Genomic DNA, 22503 nt, shown 5'->3' on the forward strand with positions numbered 1-22503 from the left:
CTCTGCGACATCAGCACCAGAAACAGCACCGGTGCACTGGCTAGCGGTAGTTGCACACGTGACGTTAACGAAAGACAAATCATGCGACAAACGGGTGACAGGTGAAGGTGACAAATTACCGACGGTGCAACTGGGACACTGCACCGTGCTGCCACGTTGGCGACACCGTCTCTGCCAGTAATTAATATTATTTTCAGACCAATTCACGAAAGCTAACTATACACGAAATATAACTGTATGGATCGAATTGACGAGTAGTCACTGCCAAAGGGGTTCTGTTCTGTTACACACTTACCGACCGCGACCGCGTCGTAACAATATTATAATGATTTCCAGTCAAACACAATGCGTGGTGTATCCGATGGTTTTCTTAGTATAAATATTTACACATGAAAATAACGTTAAATTTTTGTTTACAGAAAAGACGCGCGCGTTAAATCGTTTTGGAATAAATATATTACAGCTTTAAGCGCTTCGGTACAAAACAGAGAAGTCATTAGTTCTGTTTTTATAGCGCCTAGCCAGCGGAGTGACGTTAAGATCAAATGAATGAAAACGCTTGTGAAATTAAGTCAGATTATTCTTTGCATATCCTCAAAGACGAGTTAAAACCGTGCGTGAGGAAAATATTTTAGTCGAAAAAATTAGATAGTTTAGTAAATAGCTTGGATTAATCCAAAAGTCAACCGTTCATGTTTAAATGTCACAATGTTTTCGTATTGTAGTCCTCCGTTGAAGTTCTTTTAAATATTTCTTTTAATATTTTTTTACCAGTTTTAACTCTCTTATGAATGATTATCGTAGCCGGTTGAAACAAGAACGGATACTATGCGTGGTCATCCGTGGGAATGATTCACAGCAAAACAAATCTGCCTCGCCGTCGTCGTTTATCACCTTGATCGAGGTAAATACGTTTGTCTGTTAATTACGATCATGATCTTATGTATAAGTCCGTTAAAACGTGCTGATCGTAGCTGTTGTGTTCTATATTATGCCGTGCGATTCGCCATTGCCATTCATTTGAAGTCTGAATGGCCAGACGGATAAATCATTGTGACCGCCACTGCGGACTGTGCACGGGATTGCTCCCCGTCGGGATTACACCAGTTCATATTATATACTTTTTCGGTTCGGTCCTCGAAAACTTGTAATTTTTATCTATAAAAGAGACTCCTCTCCGCCGTGGACAGAGAACGATATTTTCTATAAAAAAAAAAAAACAAGTCGTTAAAATAATCGATACAAGCACGCGAAGGCGTAGATTTACGGCGTCGCCTGCCGTCTTTCCACCCTAAAGTCGGACAGTTTTTTTCACACAAGTAGACCGAAGTGCGTAAACTTGTATGGCAAAAACATTAGGACAGCTGTTCCCATCGCTACCCGAACCCATAGACTCACTGAGAAGCTAAGAAACTTTAGCCAGACCACTTGCTTAGATAGATTATTATGTTTGATCTAAAACGCAATTATTACAGTATCCGCGATAGACGTAGCGGTCGACCAGGAATCAAACGATTAGCCGCCATGCTCTTATTTTATATTTTGTCATTTCCAGATTAAGTACCTTAGTTTTATCAAAATCTCAATACTTTTTTTACGTTTCTCGTGATTATTATTTTTTATAAGTACAACGAAAATGACATGTGCAATAGACTCTTCCAGAAACTTGACAATCGATATGTTTGCTTGGTCGGTTTTTCAATTTTTGGAGAAAACAATAAATATTTAATTTGCTATTATTTGAAAAAAGTTTTTTGTCGAAAAAATTTACCCAAAAATTTGCATTAAGTGTTTTCGAAAATATTATCCTTGTCCCGGGTATTGTCTTGAGGAAAACAATTTATCCCGATTTAACTACATTTTCATTTCCATGTCCGTCGAACGGTGAACCAATATTCGTTTGGTTTAGCATAGAATAATAATACTATCAACGAAGCTTGCCCGTGAAATTTTCAGTATTAAACAACTGATAAAAACCACTGGTCGGTTTTCTTTACACACGAATGATGCACACTACTTACATACTGGACATACTGGTTTCCTGTGGGCTGACCTCCTATATTCGACTCATTAGATCCGGAAGGCGTTTTATTATTATTGTTGTTGTTTTTTTTTTTTTTTTGTTAGATATCGTTCAAAACTTGAAAACCACAATTTGAGCACCTCGAGCGGTGTGTCGACATAATATTATTACAGCCTCTTTGTTTTTACTTAATTGTATTCAACAAAAAGCCTCGTTCGTTGTACTACATACAATCTGATGGCTGCCGCTCCGCACGCTTGTCTAATTATAGAGTTAAAGGCTAAAATTACAATATGATTATGACGATGATTATGATTTCTCATTCCACGTTGGCATATGAGCCATGTTACCCATGTGTTCTTCCCGGAGCAACGTTAACACCATGCGCCGCTTGTGTGCTGTGCTATGCGTGTGCTCTGCCGCCGCCGTGCCGACTTATCAGATCGACCGAAGAACACCGCAGTAGTATTTTGTCAACAGCTTGCAGCGGGCGGAAATTAATGGGAGCGATAAACATATTACATACCTTTCTGTTTTGGATCTTATATCAAAACGAAAATATATTAAAAAAAGGAAAAAAATAAACGAATGAATTCTTATCTTGGCGGTTGGCAGCTAAGCGGTAGTCGGAATTCACGTAGTTCCAACTTTTTAATTACTTTTTACTATTATTGAAGTTACAGGATCAGAATAGATTAAAGTGTATGTGTGTGTGTGTTTATATGATACCGCATCTACTTTAATACCCTAAACAACGTAACTAAAAGCCGAGTACACCCGCATTTGAGATCAAACAATAGCCAGATAAACGTGGGAAACGAGAATAGCAAACGGCTATTGTTATCCTCGATCGAGACCACTCGGAAATGGGTCCTTATACGAAATTAAACAAAAATGGTATTGTTGTAATGGTAGTTATGTAGTTCGAATGTCGAATGTTTACCTCTGGATTCGGATTTCGGCGGTATCGGCCTGAAAAGTTTGTCTCAACCGCTCCACGTCGAATCTACCACCGGCCACCGTTTTACCCGTATAACCCTTACCTGTAGGCTATAGGTGCACATAATTCCAGCAAACGACACCCGCAAGTCAAGGTGTTTTCCGATATTATTATATCATCATTATTATTATACTGTACCTCGAGTAAACGACCGGCGGCCTGTCTGTCGGCTTCGTCTAAACGACCAAGGTACGTCAAAAAGGATGATTACAACAAAGAAATTTAATTACCGCAGGTGGGTGAGAACCGGTCGGTAACGATCACGAATTCATGATTTTTATTATATTATAATATTATTAAAACGATTAAAATTCGGAAAAACCCCCTTTTTATCGGCTTTACCCGTCAATTACGACGAGCGGCATCCTTTTTTTTTATGAAATCGGGAAACACCTATAGCGTCAATATGCGCTGCCGCCTTAACCTCTCTCTCTAATTACAACCCATGATCGCCTGTCAGAAGTAACGCGTACACACCCAATAATAACACTCGATCGGTCTAACGTTGCTCGGTTTAATATTATTATGATCGAGCAACCGTTTTTCTAACGCGCAGTCTTACAATGACGAGGTCAAAGGTGCCGTCTTTTCATACAGAACGCAATTGAATTAGATCGTTCAATAGGTTTTAACTACTCGTTAAAGGTGAAAGTTTCTTTGTGCTGTTCAACTGCTGTGATCATATCTCAAACCCTACTCATATAATATAATAAATATATTTCATTGCATTAAGCCTATAAAACCGTACAAACGCAATTAAACAGTTAAATAATGAACGCCCGTTGTCCACGTTTGCTGATCTTTGTATGCTGCAAATTTGATATAGTAATAGGGAGTGGCCTATAAATGTGTTAGTCTTAAAAATATTTGTACAATTTTTTCTTCACCCCTACACAACGCATGGCCGTTTGTTAAATCATTGTAGTTCGTTGGTATTCATAACACTTAGTGCGTTGGTTTTGCCTTGCATGTATACACCTGCCCATCACATAACACTGTAAATTATCATTGTAATACGATGCTTCAAGTAAATGCATGTGTATACCATTCGGTCGTTGTACAACAGTTAAAGGTATCTCCGGCTCGACGACCGTTCTCCTTAGGTTTATACGAGTATATTCAATACATTCAAATATTTCCATCTCTTCAAATATACAATCAAGCGTACCACACTCCTGACAATAGACTGTACTAAATCGTAGATCCTTCGTACTGCCGGCGGTCAAGACGATTTTTTTAAAACGGTATTAGTCCACCTAAATCTGGATTAAATTACAAAACAAAAGACTGATGGTTAAAAGCTGAGTTTTATTAAAAATTTAACCACGTTTATTTACATATTATTATAGAGGAACGTTCTGGGACAGCGCTTAGGAACTTATTATTGTTTTAACAATGCACTCGAAACACGAGGAAAAAAATGAAAACGTATATAGATATATGAACAGATCAGACCGAGAGCGCGCGGCATAAAATGAGCACTTTTGTATTGTATTTTTTACTTCGAGTGTAATTGACCTTAAATGTTCCATATATAGAACTTTTGTTTTCTTTATTCCCCCTTTTCACAATGAGAACGCACATTATTATTAATGTTGGTCAATAGGTACCTACGCCATTATACAATATAATATTATAGTAATACAATGAGTGTATTTTATAATATAAAGGTATCCGACAAAAAAAAAGCAATAAACGTGCAAATATCATCGACACTGTGAATACATATAATATATATATATATATATATATATGTAGTAGTAATCCAACGCAGACACTTAAATAGTGAAAATAATTCTAATGAGCTAAACTAACAATGACAGTAACCCAGACTTAGGGTCGACAACCGCGCATAAAAAAACCCGATTACGATCTTGTACTGATGTTTTTTTTTTTTACTTTTGCTTGTTGCAGGTCATAATATATGTGTCGGTAGTGAAGAAAACTAATGGCACCACAATGATGTCGACGATCAAATGGATTTGGCTGTGTTGTGTCCTCCTAGGATACAGATGGACCGACGCCACGGACCTGTGTAAGTGCAACGCATTGAATTAATAATTCAATTTTAGTAACCGTGCATTTAGCTGTAAGATTAGAAACACATTTCACAATGGACGGGTAATGTCACTTTGTGCGACACGTGTAAAGTTAATGTTATCGAAATAACAATGTTAAAAAGCTACAACATCAATTTTTGTTTTATGCGCGTACAATTAAACTGTTTGATGTACCTGTATATTGACTGTTGTATGTTTTTGACTGTCGGTCGACGTTGGAAGGACCGTTCATTACTTAATGAATGAACGGGCGCGAAGGGGTTATAACATGGGAGAAGTTGTAAGGCATTAAGACGACCGTGACGTGTAATTGGAACCTGAACGTCATGTCGCGGCCGTTTTAAAAATAAACGTGTAAATACGTTTCTTTAGCATTATTCAATGTACCTAGTAACACGCGTTTAAAATATGTCTAACATTTATGTTTTGGCTCCACCGATGTAATAGTGTTATGTGTATACGTGTGTTTAGCATGTTAATGACTTGTACTGTGTTTTTTAACACATAAACGCGTCCCACGTTTGCGGTAATATTACATTGTTGGCGTGAACAATGTTGTCTGATGACTTAAACTATATAATAATATTGCTATTTTGTCCAGCCATAACTAGCATATATATGGTTATGGTTATATTATCATAAATCATAAAACGTATTGTACAATCAATCGGAATACTTCTTGTCCATTTATTTATCTTCTCGTCTTCCAAGTTGAACTGTATAACTTTTACTCGTTGAACTTTTTGTCTACTTCTACACATTCCAAAGTCTAAGGTAATGGTATTGTATATTATTGAATATTGATAATACCTATACTACAGTATAAACAACTCATTATACATTTTTTATTTTTTTATATGTTATGCTTCTATAATGATTGAGTTGCCGGATGGGTCGTTGATATAATAGTGCTCATGGGTATAAAAGGTCCTATGTCAATATTTGATAAAAATGAGCTGGACCCACTAAACATGCAAATTAAAACACCTTTCATGTGGTGCACAAAAACGACATCCCCAGAACAAAAATTGCAAAAGTTATAAATAGTTTTGTTTACATATTTATTACAGTCATATGGAAAACTTTAAAACACGAAAGTTAAAAAAGTGAGAGATTGGCCCAAGGTCACATACATTTTCTAAATATATCTTTCCTATTTTTCAACAAATACGTCGTATGTTCTGAATTCATAATTTTAAAGATTAAGCATACCTACCCGACATCTAATTGACAGTAGTGTGGCGATAGCTTTTTGTTTTCTCGTCGGATAATTATTCAGAGTTTATTGTTTTTAATGACAATGTGGCAGATCTTATACATTGACGAGCGACTGTTCGTGATCAAAGCCGACTCAAGTGAAAACATAGCTTCTTGTGGATTACACTGTTCTGTGTGTGACTTCAGTACACTCGGTTTCATTGACTTTTACTGGTGCGGGAAGGCAAAGGGATTCTAATTAAAAGTTGCGGCAGGTGAGCAACGAGCGAGACGTCCCAGGAATACAGTGTGCAGTAAAACGTGTTTATGCGTCAGATAATTAATCGGAACACAGCTGTTCTAATTACAAGTGCGCCTCCCTACCACGACGATTGTTTGAAAAGGGGTCGAATTAATTTTTCAACATCACCTACAATGCAGTTTAAAGCATGTTATTCCATCTTTGCACAGTTGTGTTTAACCAGAAAAAAACAAAAACGTTAGTCTTGTCTGGACGCGCGACAGACAGGCGGGAATACAGGAATTACCCCCAGGGAAGTTTTGATTAGGTCCAGGTTGGTAAAAAAAAAAAAAGGTTCACACAAGGAGCATAAGGATGGATCCGATAGCACTCTGTCAAAAACATTTACTTCGCCGAACATCGAATCTCGTTATGTTTGAATTCAAACTCTATTATTGTATATTGATGACGATTATTACCTAATAAATTATTATTAGTATTATGCTTTAAATAATAAGTACAAACACAGTGGGATAAGCTTTTCTCTCACACGCTGTTATTGTATTCCCACCGCCGAGTTGCACCTAAATCTCAATGTCTGTCTCGTACGAAAAGGCCACGTGCGTGCAATTTCCGCAATGATAAACCGAAACGGCTAGACTGGGCTTTCTGACATGTGCACCCGACGGGTGAACGCCTCTGTGCGGGTGTATAACGACCGACGCAAACATATAAATGAATACTTAACGCTTGAACTAAACGGCACATTGTATAATATTTTGTTGGCCAAAGAGCACGCGCGTACAAAGTTAAAAAAAACCATAATAATTTATTTCGTACGATGGTTTTTTAAACGGCCAAAACTAAAACTGTTTTAGTGTCAGTTTCGCTGATTTCGATTTTTGCGCATTTCCTTCTTCCGAATAATAATTACTTGAAAATCGCAGACTAAATTTACCGAACTCGACTTGTACATAGAATTATAAAAAAAAAGTAATAATTCCACATTTGCCTTTCGCACATTCAATCCCATTATCTGATCCGTGCAGTGTACATGTGACATGTACGCATTGGCTTTATCTTAACAACCGTTTTATACTTCCATACATACTAAAGTCAACGACAATATAATACAATAACCAGATGTCAGTTATTATTGACATCGTTTCCAACAAGACATGATGCTTACACTGTTTCCGTAAAAATATTTCTAGTGACCGGGCCAATACTCTAAAATTATATCACTTCCCTTTTAGATGTTTCCGTAGACTGCTGGAATTCAATCTCTAAGAGATGTGTGCACAGTGATTAATAATGGCAGCATAACGCAAGTAAACATTAGTAAACAATGGATGCAAACTAACCGGAACACCAACACTGTTGGTCATCGATAAGGCCATCCCCGAGGAATATATTATGAATTCCTGTTTTATCATCCGGTCCAGCCCGTTATCAGTTCATACCCTTGTCCTCGAGGTAACAATCATAAATTTACACGCCCGTATTGGGTCACAATAAATATACATGTATAGTATATATATATATAATATGAAATATATATATATTATATGAAATCACTGGGCTCGCTTATCAATTCTAGAGATGATGGGATAATCTTGAAAAATAAAGCCTGATTCTAAATTACAATTCCGTTGGGAATAATTATGTTCAGTTAGTATAAAATATTATCTTCATGTGATAATTAATCATAATTTGTTATGTGCGTGCAAACTTTGATATTATGCGTTTCAATTTTTAAAGTTTTAAATATAACACTAAAAATCAGCATGTAATTAAGTACATAAAAACATAAATGTCGAAAAATTTCAAAATCCAACAAAAAAAAATCGACTTTTCTGTGAACACTGAAATAATAATTGCCATTGTTATTACAAACACCGACCACAGCGCACAGTAGTATTATGAAAATGTATAAATTGAAATAGTTTACCTCTGGTAAACATTACGGTTACGTTATGAATAAAACATAACAAAATATAATCACAAACCGCTAACGAACTTTTGTGTAGGTATTTCTAAAAATTAATACATTATTATAATACTAAACGTTTAAAATATTTAAATGTAATTGTCGCTCTCCGCACAAAGTGTATGACATAATAAATAATGTAGGTACATTCTTATGAATAAAACAACGTTAACACTGGAAAATCAATTAACCGTTTAAACCATCGCCACGCATACATTTATTATTACAGCTATGTTTGTGTATATTGTATAATATTGGCACGTTTAGACGTGATTCATTGAAAAGATTTTCAAAACAATAGTGTGCGCTACATTGACGTTTTTTAATCCATTTATGCTAGAAGAGCGTGTAAATAAAGTAAACAACTATTCGATTGGCGCTAGAAAAGTGGAAAATTCTATTCGACGCAAAACGTCTGGAATGAGATGTGTCGTAGTTTTCGCTCACTGTAAACTTTTAGCGGTGACTAAAAAACCAATACCGGGAATAGTAGGTAGGTAGGTATAATATTATAATATATTGCGCTGTGGTGACAATAAACAAATACCCTTATATGGCGTCTTATGGTGTCATTGTTTTCCTATCTCTAATCACGTTATCACTCGGACACGGACATTACCACGGATACCGTTGTGTTGTGCAGTTAATATTTGTAATTTTTTTTTTTTTATGATCTTGACGTGACCGAACGGTATTCGCTTTGCTTAACATAATACCATTATTTTTCATTCCCTGTCAACGAGGAGGCGTTCGGAATTTTGGCTGGCACTTGAAAACTCAAAACTATACGGTATTCCGTATGCGGTGGCAACGGGCAATTAACCGATAAGTTTCCAACCGGCATATGTATCACGGTCGCTGCACCCCACGCGCTTTTTTATTGATAAAACAACTCTCGAACAATCGTCAAAAGTTTATAGCGTTTGACGCTGTTTTCGTGGGAAAACTCCACGTGACTGATAAAGTGTTCGCATCAAACGCATCCTATAAGAAACCAAACAGTTCTGCAGTGAAAGGTCTCACGATTGTTGTCCCTCCCGACCAATATGGCTGCGATGAGTTGTATCGTTAATATCGATTAAACGCACTAATCGGTTTGAACGTTTTGCTTTTGGAACATGTTTAATGAAGCAAATCGTCGATGCGTTCGGCTTCGTTAAAATAATTTTTTTTTTTTTTCAAAAAGAATAATATTGCCGAGAACACGCGAAAATAATCACGACAAGAGAGATAGGGGGGGGGGGTGAGAAAAGGGGAACTTCCGAAGAAAAAATATACATCTCGCGATTTTTAAAGGGGTGGCACAATATAACACAGTAAAGGTCTCGGAGACAAAATGAAGCGGAAATTCGCTTTGAGCGTAATGACGCGTCTGGTAAAGAAGCGGATTTGGTTGTCCGAACGGTGGCAGTGCACAGGGTGCTGCTCGAAAACGGTTGTCGAAAAAGCGCTATAACTCATGATAAAAACAACAGACTCGCAGTTCGGTGCACCCTGTGGGCTCTTTTGGATTTGTTTTCAGCGAGAAACTAAATAACGATGTCGTCGTCGTTGCCGGAGGGGTGATTTTTGCTTAGGCCGAAAAAAATCGGAAAAGCAAAATACACTACAGGTTCTCCTCTGTGCTTGTGAGCTGTAACATACAAGTACAAAACGGATTATTCTGATCGCTTCAACGAACGGCAAACGTTCCAAAAAGTCTAAAAGACCCGTGTTGACTTATAAATGGGCTACTGTCCTCGAGGCGAACGCGCGCCGGCCGTGTTAAAACCAGCTTGAAAACATATAAGGCCGGCGAAGTGTCGAGGAAGACGGATAAATTAAATTAGAACTTACCAAGTTTCTGATCGGGTATTCCTGGATAGTTTCCTACTTCTACCTAGTGCTTTATGTGTGTTTATTTTTAAATTACACAACAAGCGACAAGAACGAATTCCTTTTTTACAAAAACTATATTTTTTTTAAATATAAAGAAACTTTTTTTTAAGTTCTTATTTAAATATCTTTCTCTCTTTTTTTGTTTTTACAATCATACAGTATCTATACGGTTAACTAGTATAACTATATCTTGTTAGTGAAAATATTAAATAACGTTCTACTCTATTATGTTTTATAAGTGTGTCCAAAGAGTTCATTCAGCTGTCAACTATTTCAGTGCAAAAATTAAAACCTTGGTAATAATCTGAGTTTTGTTTTGTACATTTGGCGGTTATTGTTCAAACTTGAAAAATAGAACACCGCGAATTTTGCTTTGTTTTTGAAAACTATATAAGCATATTATCGTTAGCCGTTATCAATAATCAAAATAATACACAAACATGATAACACAAACATTGTGTTATTTATTTATTGAAAAATAAATGAAGTATCACTTTATGTGATCTACATTACAGTTATCTGATATTTTGGAGAAACTATAGAAACATGTTTATTAATCTTATTGTTATTGTTTAGTATTTAAATGCTGCGCATTTTCTTAATTTGTCTTAAACAAACAAAACCGGAACAAGTTGCTATTTTAGAGGAACTAGTCATGTTTTTTTAATACAAAACGAGAATCTGTAACGAGCTCTTGTTTTTGTAAATGAACAAGTATGAAGTAACTGACAGAATTTCTTTTAAAAAGCTACTTTCCTCACATTATACATAAGGGTTGACCGCGTTAACCGTCTCTATTTTTTTTTTTGTTTCCTACTCGAAAACGATCAAACCCATGTACTGGGTAAAGTAATTAACGGATCGGTAAACAACGGGGCATGGCGATTACCGACGATCGTGTGTGTTGGGAGGAGGGTGGGGGCATAAAGGAGGGCCTAAGAACATTTCTACTCGTAAGCTGAGTCGTTCCCGGCCATAGAGAAATTAATCAATATGCGCGTTTACCGGCCGGTGTTGGTTTTTTTTTATTTTGTCGGGGTCGGTCGACGGCAAAACGCGCTATTGCATTCACAAATTATATTCAACGGTTGATTTATGATAGCACAGTCTAATGACGTTTTAACGATGCGCTTTTTTTGTAAACGTAAAATAATAATTACTATGTTTCAATAGAACAATATTAGAACACGGGTACCAGGTACTATGCAGTACACGGCGCCGAGTAACACTGATCATTTTTTTTCTAATTCAATAATATAATACTATGCTTTTGAGCATCTCGCCCTGTTCACACCTCAGGATAGGTATGTGCATTGTTTTTTTTTTTTTTTTTAATGGATAAAACCGCAAAGGTCCCGCTCCTAGTCTAATCGTGAGTGAGGCGTGTGTGTTTAGAAGCTTGTCCTGACCCGGCATATTATATAACAGTAATAATAATTGTCCGTTATTAATCAGGGTATTGAATTTATGACGCGCACATAATGTGGTTGGCGTACCGCTCAATGTCATCCGACCAAGCGGTGGCGACTCCACACACACACATACACATTTCCCATAATATAATGATGCCAGTGTACGTTTTATAGTAATACAATACACAGGCTGTAATTAACAGCCGTATTCAATGCTGTTGCGACTTGCGGCTACTGCGACGGCGGCGGTTTATATTATGCTCACATAGTCTGTTGGTTTTAAATCTAATTTTCAAAGTAGTCGTCGCTCCGACCCAGACAAGTTGATTTACGGTCAACCGGTGGACACCCCGCACGGACCAATTAAACAACGCTTTTTTTTATTAGTTTATTTTTATGTCTGTTCGCAATTTTTCACCGTGGTCAGCTCCAACCGTGCACGCCTCGGTTTTTTTTGCAACTGTGACTAATTATAATTAACGTTCATCGACAGTACAAGATACATTTTTATTATAACTCAAAGCGGCCACTGTGATGTAAAGATTATAAATTAGAATATTTAACACATTTAAAAAAGTATACAAAAAAGATGTCTTTGATAGGCGACTAAATATTTAGAGATTTACACGAGCTGTCTACACATTTAACCTAGTCGATTGTTCCAGTTATTTAATCAAAATTATAATTATGATATGGTATTAAATTATTATTAATGGTAAGACATCTTTGATTTCCGACCATTTTTTATTATAATGGCTATATTATTACAATAACAACGGTATGTTGTTTGCTTATGAACATATTATTTATATAATATATATTTCGATCTGCCGCTGCCCTCGGCGGTCAAGTAGATTTTTATGAATGAACATACATACATTTTTTTTGGCAAAAAGTTTATTTAAACAGATAACAAAGACCCGGTCGTTTATCAAATATATAGTCTTCGAAATAATAATAAATTTACATTGTACGCGGCAACGGGTGATATCCCGCTTATTTGTGTATTTTATGCATTATTTAAATCCCAATGGATGCCTAATTGTCTTATTGTTATTAAAATAAACTAGATTTCGTATAAAAAACTCCCCCGTCGATTTCCTGTCCGTCGCCTCCGGCAACAGGAACTTGAGAGCTCGTTATAAGTTTCAATGTAGGCTGTCTAAACTCATACCACGAAATGTATTCATAATAACAATAGTGGACAAAATGCCGACCCGAGATCATATTTTCTAGGCAACAAAATGTGTATGTTGCTGGCTGGACATTTAATCAATATAAATGTATTGTTTTTTCACAATAAATCCTATTTTCAATGATTAACATGTAAAAATATTAACTTTGATTCCTAGAGAATAAAAAACTTATTTCAATACTATTTGTCATTATAGTTTTTGTTCTTAGTGTGCATAACAAATTAATCTGCATTCCCACCATTTTGGCGGTGGGCTAAAGCCAAGTTATCCTTTATTTTTGTTTGTGATAATTATTAAAAAAGATCAAGTCGATGGCCAATTTACACTTCGCCTGTTAGCAATCTAGTTTAATACTGATTTACTTATTTACAAGTAATGAAAATGGGTAAAAAAAATAATGCCCATTATTTCTTTGACAAGATGTTTGCAAATTTGTTTTGCCTACATATAATCCATTATACCGATTTGATATTGCGTGCATTTAAACGATTGGCATAATATGTGGGGCCGAGTGGGCTTATTGTAGGCATAGTTTAATCGTTCGAACAATATTTAAGCGCACTATTATAAGAATATAGTATATACCGATAAGATATGTACATGTCTTTTTGGCCAACGACAATAGCCCGTGACTCGTGAGCTCATCATTCGGTATAGCGATTGTCCTTTTGAATCCCCGTGGAAATATTTTACACGTGTGCCGATTCCTTCGCCGTAATCCCCCATTGCATTACTTTGTAGAAGTTTATTGTTTTTGCCGGCCATTTATGTGGTTTTCTAACCGGATTTTCAAATGTTTTCCATTTTATCTGTATTACACAAATAACGACAGTTTATTTTTTTTGTTCCGGAAAAACTTTCCACTAACACGGTTCAAACAAAATGGCGGTTTTTACTTGAAAGCACGTAGTTTAGATAACGGGCCCCAGTAGCTGTACTCGCCCCAAATACTCGGTGGATGTGTTGCCGGGGCACGACAGTATAGTAATATTATAGGAAAATTCCACACAAGCACCGCAGCTATAGTATTTTGGTTTTTGATTTTCAAAAGTACCTATAATATTCAACTCGAACAACGTTTGGCCGCGGCAAGCCGAAACTGTTCCCAAATTCCATGCTCGAGGATCGCCTGTCCTCGCTCGCATTCCTCTTATAATAATTATTGTCCGCCATTCCCATCGCATTTCCATATCATACACCTATGCTGTCTTTTTTTCAGTCCAACGCGTTTGAATTATGTGCGAACGGTTAACACCCAGTAAAACCAGCACCGTGAAACCAAATCCCATACCGCAGCAGGGTTCCCCCTAAAGTATTGAAACGCGTCTGTGAGGTCATCACTTACAGTGCCGGAGTACCATCTATATTATATTTTTTTCATTACAATATTATTATCATTGTTTTCATTTTTTTTTTTCAGCTCAATGCATGTCAGCACTCGGTATGCAGTCCGGCGCCATAAAAGACGACGATTTATCCGCTAGCTCTTCTTTCGAAATCGGAAACGTCGGACCACAAAACGCCAGGTGAGTGTTCGGTTTTATTCGTTTTTCAAAATTCACACACATACACACACACACACACTACACCATACTCTCATTCTTTAAATAAAGCGCAATACCTACCAATATATTGTAAAATGTCACTGGAGTTTTGTAAATAAAAACAACATCAGCCCCATTAATATTATTCAATACATTCGTTATCTACCCTATAGTATTCGTAAATCTGCATCAATTCTAATAAATTGGAATATTATACGGTCATCGTAATAATAACTACATACAGTAATTTATAAAGTTAAGTTAAATACAGTGTTTAAGTCAATATGCGAGCGAGCGGGGAGGAACAATCGTGCGTTATATACCTGTCAAAAGTGTCCCTCGTGGGCTTTCAACCGAACAGACGAAATACGGATAATATAGTTTTGGTGGTCAGAAAGGGATTGGTGTGAACAAAACGAGACTCGGAGCTTTGTGCTTTTAGTTTAAATTTAATAAAGGGTAGGGGTTGGCTCCCCTATTTTGAACTCTGACCACTAATGCCCCAAGAATTCGTTAATTGGAACTTGCGTTTAACGTTCCAATTTGTATCCATACTTTGAGCCGGAAGCGGATTAAAAAGTTTTACGAATACATTGCCCACGGCCAACACAACGAAAAACAATAACGGAAAAAAAAAAAGAGTTTGAAATGTTCCAAATCAAATGTGACACGACTTATGTCGCCGTCGACAATACCTATTTTATATTATGTGACTTACATTTAGAACTTGTGTCTAAAGGTATGAGATTACCAGTGGCTCAAGTTATAGTGTCAGAAGTTTTATATATTTTCCAAAAAGCCTCGTATACAGCGAGAAAAACGCATTTGTTAGGCAAGCACGTCAGGCGACAGTCTTTTTATAAAAGTTTACTTTAAGTCTGTCTCGCAGAGAACGCTTTACTTACATTATTATTTATTTAAAAGATTCCGACTGAAAGTTCAATCCCCTAACAATTAAGTAAAGAGAAAATATATAAATTATTAAACAAGTTAAACTCAGTCAGCCTCGTTGTGTATTTAAAACATTTTTGAAATCATTGAAGTAAACTTCGGATGTTATTCTGCTTTTGTACAATTTGAATAATATAAATACTTTAGTAAGGTAAATTGCAGAATTGAACATTTAAATATGCCTTTGATACATTGAACATTGATTCGAATGAATTCAAAACATTTGATACATTTCATATTGGTTTTCCTAATTCTTAGTTTTATATAATCATCATCTTGTATGTAGTTTAACAGGACTTTAAGGTCCAACGCTGTCATTATAAGCCACTCGTCCTCTATTCGTTTAAGATAACATAACTAAAAGTAAAATTGGTTCAATTAATTTTCAGAATAACTACATATTACGCCTGTTTTATTATTCCTCAATTTTTTAAAAGATATTCTGTTGCATTTGTCTGTCTAAAGACTAAACTTCTGTTTCTGGTACCTAATGAAATATCGACGTAAACTGTTTCTCAGAAAGTGACGACTTTTCAAAGCGACGTGGGTTTCAATGTAAGCAATTAAGAGTGCTATTACTATGTATATATAACGTCTGTACTGTAGCCCGACCGGGTACCGTTTCAGAAAATTAGTTTTACGTTATCTAGGCTACAGGTATAGATAACTACTTGGATTTAAACTGCGACGACTTTGGCGTATCCGAAAATGTTGAATAGCAGTTAGTGACACATCAAAGTAAAACTTCTCGGTAAACGGCAAAGACCCGTTTACTCTCTTGCTGATATTGTAAACGCTATCCAACATTTCGCATATACTAAATTTTTCCTCGCAACTCTCCTTATATAACATGCCGTGTAGGATACTCTATAGCAATTTCCTTAGACACACACAGGCTATAGAATATCTAATATAGCCTATACACATTATGTTATTATTATGATCAGCTCTATAGCGTTTTGCTGATCCGTAAGCAATGATATCCCACGTCGCCTTATCGCGTTCAATATTGTACCTGTGCTCTGCTCGACGAAAGGGTTACACTGGATAATATTATGTACATATTATGCACACGTGTATACTTCCGTCCGAATTAGTCGTAACTTAAGCTTGAATCCGACGGTTTTCGCTACGTGACAAACGTCTAATCCAGAGGTTTTAAATTTTTATATATTACAATATATTACACTGTATAATAACGCCCACTCTTTTTTTCGGTTAGTTATGTTTTACCCCGGACGACGAGTAGGTATTTTATAATATGACTAGTCTGACTTATTTTTATATAAGTCCTGTCTCGTTATATGTATGTATAAAGCTCACATATCGGACGATACTTACGCAGCATGGAAAAACTTAAAAATATTATTTCCCAGTTTTACCCGAAAGCGTTGAGTACATAGTATTATTATACAGTGGCTGTGCATAAAAGTTCCGTCTAATGAATATTAATGGCCGTTACCCGTTATCTCGGCGTTTGGGTTTAGCTGAAAAAAAAACCGTAGGGTATACCGGAGGAAAAGAGTTTTCCGTTTTTTTTTTCGAGTGACGATTCGCCGAGACGCACATGAAACTAGTTTTTGCTATCAAGATTGTGATTTTATATGTTGTTGTTTTTCCCCATAATATTTCTCTATTTTTTTTTTAATACAATGTATTATATAATATAGCAGAGGATATGTTATACAATATATATAAATTATTAGCCTCTCCTGCGACGATCAATCAAAATTCTACGGATTTGAGGTCATATAAATTGTTGTCTCCCGAGAGTCACTTTTTTATTATTTTTGCAAAAAAAAACGATATAGGTATTCTTTGTACGTGTTTGTACCTATAACAATTTATCTTCGATTATCGCCGGTTGACGTTTTTTTTTTATATATCCGTCGATATCATTACTTTTACGACAGACACACAAGAAACATTTTGTTAGTCGGTTTTGCTATTTTAAATTTATAAGTATTAACGTATTTTTGAACAGTAGTACATTTTTAACGATTTGTTTTTTGAGATGATATGACGCCATACTATTAGAGGTATCCATGACACGTCAAAGGAATTATTCGAACGTCTTCTTTAACCAAAAATAATGTTAACTTGCTGGTCGGGGATGAGATAAAAATAAAAGCTTTTACTTTTGACGCCTTTGATTTTTAATGGGAGATGAAAGTACAAAGTTTGAGCTTACAGTGACGAATGTGGTATTTGACAGACGGATAAAAATATGTCGGGAAAACTTTTTTAACCTCGCGCACAGACACTATATAATATTTATATATATATATATATAAATGTGTGTGGGTGTGTTTTAAAAGAAAGTTGCTACTTTTTATTCTCTCTCATTTTTTTTTATTATGTCGCCGAAGGGGGAATACCGCGTTGACCGAGTTAACCAATAAACGATACTGGTCTAGGAAAATCCGTCGAAAGGTAGGGAATAAAATAAACTTTTTGTCGCTAGACACGTGAAATCGCATTTAAAAGACGTTCGATAAGTTTCGTTTTACCCGGTGGGCACTAGCTCATGTCGTTTCCATTAAAGATCAGACACATTTTCGGCGTTGGCCTCCTCACAAAGCCTTTTACCAAGAATACTAGAAACACAATCTTTTACTGCTGCTGCTGCCGGCGATAGTTTTTCCTCTCTTGTAATCCGATTGAATGAATTTGTACCCGATAGCAGGTTTCTGTGATTACAAGTACTACAGTAATGAACGCAGGTCACGTCGTAATCCGACGGCATTATCCCTGGATACAACAATTTGTTTCTTCATTTTATCGGCTAGATTTTCCCCTTCCCCTTTAGCACGTTGCAACTTGCCCAGCGGAACGTTCGATTGCCGGGAATGCTTATGACATAATAAATAAATCTGACTCAAAAACGGGGTTATTCTCGAAAATCCGTAAGGGTTACAGCTTGCATTTTTCTTAAATAATAACTTTATTTCAATTAACCGTTTATGCGAAAATAATGACCCGTAGAAAAAGTTACAGTATACAATATTATAATACCTATAGTCTAAACGAAAAGTAGCATCGTCTTAACGGGTCGTGGTGATTACGCGTATGATTGAGTGCGTCTCTTTGGGGTTGCCAACGGATGACGGAAACGATGCCAACAAAAACGCCCAAGTTAATTTGCCATCCACGGGTTTATTATTATTTTTTCGGGGGGACGTCCCCGGTGGTTTATAAAAAAAACATAAAAAGTCACCACGAAGACGGAGAGGAGGTGCGTGTGACTGACAAAATATGGTTGTCGATCCGTTTTAGCTGTCGTTGGGAAGACGGGTTTAATTGGTTCCTTGATCGCGACCGTCGTCCTTCGCCGTGCAACAAACGATCTCGTTTACATTAAACAACGCGAAGTAGCGGGTGGTGTGTGCCCACTGCCCTACGCCATGTTTGTTAAAAATATACACATTACAACAGCAGCCGTGAGCTGTGTAACAGAAAAAGAGCATCGCACAACAAACGAGTAGGCGCCGTTCGATCTGTACACAATATTATACGTTATTGTAGCGCCGAGCGAGATCGATAAACTGTCGAAAGGAGTAAGTTTTCATGTGCGAGCTTAACGCGTCCTTTTAAACGCAGCAAAAAAAAAGTTGCTCGGGTAAATGGAACAAAGTCGGTCGTCGGGTTTTTCAGAAAGTCCGGCGACATTAAGAATATACGTAGGTAAATGTTCCCCTCCCTTAGAGTCCACTTCTGCCTACTCCATTATTCGGTCTTGCCTTTCAGACCGAAGTGAATGAAAAAAAAATTTCAACCATCAGTTGGATACATATATATTTATATATATATATATATATATATATATATACATACTATATAGGTATACAAAAAGGATAAAAAGAAGTCTACTCTTTAAAAAAATCAGCTTTACGGTCGGCCGGTTTTCTTAAGCCGGGCTTTGTATGGGATTGTCGATCGAGAGGTGTAGAGATTGAAGAGGGAAAGAGAGAGAGAGAACTTAATTTCGAACGGACCGATTGTTGTCGCCTTTAAGCGTTTATAAAGCTTTGGGTTATTTTTTTGCTTTGTAGTGCTAGCTTCTGTTTTCAACGTTCGAGTTTACTTATCCCGTATGGGGAAAAAACATGTAGGATATTCAACATACGTCGCACGCTGAAGTTAAGTAGTCATTAGTGAATAAATTGAAAGAATTTTTAAATGCGGAAAACGTAGTACAGAGTTTAAGTTTGAATATATATATATATATATATTAATACCGTAGAAATTAATAGCTAATCGATATTTTGCAAATCTTGTTCGAATAAATATTACATAACATGGCGTGTCATATATCTTATATTTATAGAAATAATAAACAATAATAAAATAGTTTGTCTATCGATTATATTATTATTTATTTAATATTAATACACACAACCCTGTACGCCATGTATGCCTTGGCAACGGGCTATAGGTTGATATAGAAACTTTTTTATCGGTGTTTAATGCATTGCTAATGTATGATAATATGATATTTTTCTTTTTGTGTATTCCAACTATAAAGTTAAAGAAATTAAATAGACTCTATAAATTATTAATGTATTCGTTCGTTCATCTGAATTCTGCCTATATTGATGATAAAGGCATTTTTGTCAATTATCTGATTATGGTTAACAATTTAATATACTACATAGTTGAATATTATTTTACGAATAGTAATGGATTACTCGACGATTAATTAGTATTCATGACTATAATATTTCCATGATTATTTTAAATACTCCAGTCACACCCACTAGTAATAATTGTTGACGCTTGTATATATTATTATACGAGCTTTACAAAATTCCGCTTGTCGGTTTTCGTTGACGGTTTGACCCTTACAAACACTTCCAAGGCCGGACACGTACAAAATTTAGTTTCAAACAATTAGGCCAATAATATAACAGGGTAGCCGTCTGTATAATGTATATTATGTTAGGTTTTTTGTTTGCTGCACAGTTTGCTGTCATAAAACTGTGAAATGGATTATTATAATGTCAGAAGTTGACTTTTTACCGATACGGCAAAAATCCTTTTGACATTTTCAGTTTTCTGTTTTCAACAAATCTAGGTCACGTTTTAACAACCGTATACGTCGTAATAATATAAAGTTTGATATTTTTGTTTTACAGGGTGCGCACAGAGAGGGAAGGTGGTGCTTGGTGTCCGAAAGAGCCGGTCACCAGGGAGCCCAAAGAATGGCTAGAAGTCAACTTGCACGCCGTAAGAGTGATCACTTCCGTGGAAACGCAGGGCAGGTTTGGCAACGGTCAAGGTCAAGAGTTCACCGAAGCATTCCTCATCGACTATTGGAGACCTAAGCTCGGCAAATGGGTCCGGTACAGGAACATCACTGGCAACGAGGTAAGCCACGAGTTTAAATAAATCTTTGGTGCCTGGGAAAAAAGTGACTCAAAAGCACAAAAAAAAACCGTTCTAAGTAATTATTCTTGTTCTATTGATCTTATCTAAAATGTCGTTCTATATTCCGCTTTACTTTGCACCCCATCTTTAAGCTAACGGATATTATTGCCCGTAAAGTGTATAATTAAAAAATATTATGCATGTGCTGTTTTTCATTGATAGCATTATAAAAGCTGATATTTATGTCTGAGACTGGTCTGTGTATTTAGCGACCGTTATTTTGCAAAATATAGCGTAAGAAACCTATAAAAACTCTCCCCTAAAACAACAATCGTCTGATTTTATATATTCATATATATATTTTACTGCGCTACAGACGTTACAGACTATACTTGTTCCCTGTTAGTCGAACAAATGTATAAAATTTATGTAACGGCGTGGCGCAGCTTTTTTTTTTTCCTTTTTTTTACTATCTATTTTGTAAACCTTGATTTCAAGTTAATGTCTTATATGTATGTACACGCTTTGAACAGTATAAAAATTGATATAAATAATATATTAAACATGGAATTCTTGCACTCTCACACTCAAAAAAAATTATTATATGAGCAAACAACAAAAAAAAAAAAATAGCAGTTCCAAGCAACAAACATTCTACCTCACCGTTGATGACCCGTTTATGTTAAATATATTTTACCGTAATGAATAACTTTAAGAAAACCCCTTGGGTAAGCGACTCTTTACCGGTATCTATACCGGTCTATAAAATATTATGGCTCAAATTTTCGCTTGTTTGTCGGTTTAGCCGAGTTTATTTACACATGTGCGTTGTTTAACCATGGAGTGATTTCTCGAGGGAAATCCATTTCAGCGGGTCTAATTCGATTATATCCGTCGCGATTAATTAACAACGTGACCCTATTACATCACATTTTCGAAAATTAAACGTCGCCCCTCATCCTTTACCCTATGTCGAGTTGTGAGCTCTCATTTCGATATGTAGGCGATACGCGACATTTTATGATTAAAATAAAACACCCAACTCTCTTTTTAATGAAATGGATATTATTCTTTCGTGAGTAACAATAATATTAGGTATATTGTTTGCGCAATATTAATCGTATAGCTGAATTCTGATGTGTTCGACGTCGCCGTTTTTCCGACGTTAAGCCTAACTGAAATTGATAGCCAAAATGAATAATAGGCGGTGGATCGACCAACAAAAAAATGACAAACATACTGTGTTCCTTTAAAATACATTGGCCTTTGGCGGTACTAAGAAATCAACAATCAAACAATTTATTATTTATCTGCAGTTTAAATATACATATATTTAACACAATACACACTGGCCACTTTGGAATTCGTCATTGACACGATACCCAATTATTTCGATTTGGACTTACATATTTTTTCGTTAAAACAATAACTAAAAGGTCCGTCGAAATGCGTCTAGTTATTGTTTTCATCTCATTTTTCGGTCTCGCATACCTTTGTAGAACGTTCAGAGCGTAGTGCCATTCAATATTGTTTCTGTTCTGTTTCATTTCACTGCGAACGGAATTTTATACGATTCTCGATTGTATTGCTTTTACAAAATATTCATTCAGATTAACGAGAAATTCCTTTTATAAATATTATTTT

General features: G+C 36.0%; 1 protein-coding gene across 3 annotated transcripts in view; it reads left to right on the forward strand.

Annotated features, from left to right (window-relative positions):
* LOC126836249 (discoidin domain-containing receptor 2-like) overlaps positions 1-22503 on the forward strand; it is a 103459-nt gene that overhangs the window by 60192 nt on the left and 20764 nt on the right. For all 3 annotated transcript variants that reach the window (XM_050569490.1, XM_050569493.1, XM_050569492.1), the window contains 3 exons: positions 4938-5058; positions 14418-14523; positions 20628-20859. In XM_050569490.1, coding sequence (XP_050425447.1) covers positions 4983-5058; positions 14418-14523; positions 20628-20859 — 414 coding nt within the window. In that variant the 5' untranslated portion in view covers positions 4938-4982. The remainder of the gene's footprint in view (positions 1-4937; positions 5059-14417; positions 14524-20627; positions 20860-22503) is intronic.

The sequence above is a fragment of the Adelges cooleyi genome, unplaced genomic scaffold (genome assembly GCF_023614345.1).
Source record: "Adelges cooleyi isolate 19-005CV unplaced genomic scaffold, UGA_ACOO_1.1 ACOO_flye_CR_arks_rails_tigmint_CR_PRNA_23, whole genome shotgun sequence".
In the NCBI taxonomy this organism is placed as follows: Eukaryota; Metazoa; Arthropoda; class Insecta; order Hemiptera; family Adelgidae; genus Adelges; species Adelges cooleyi.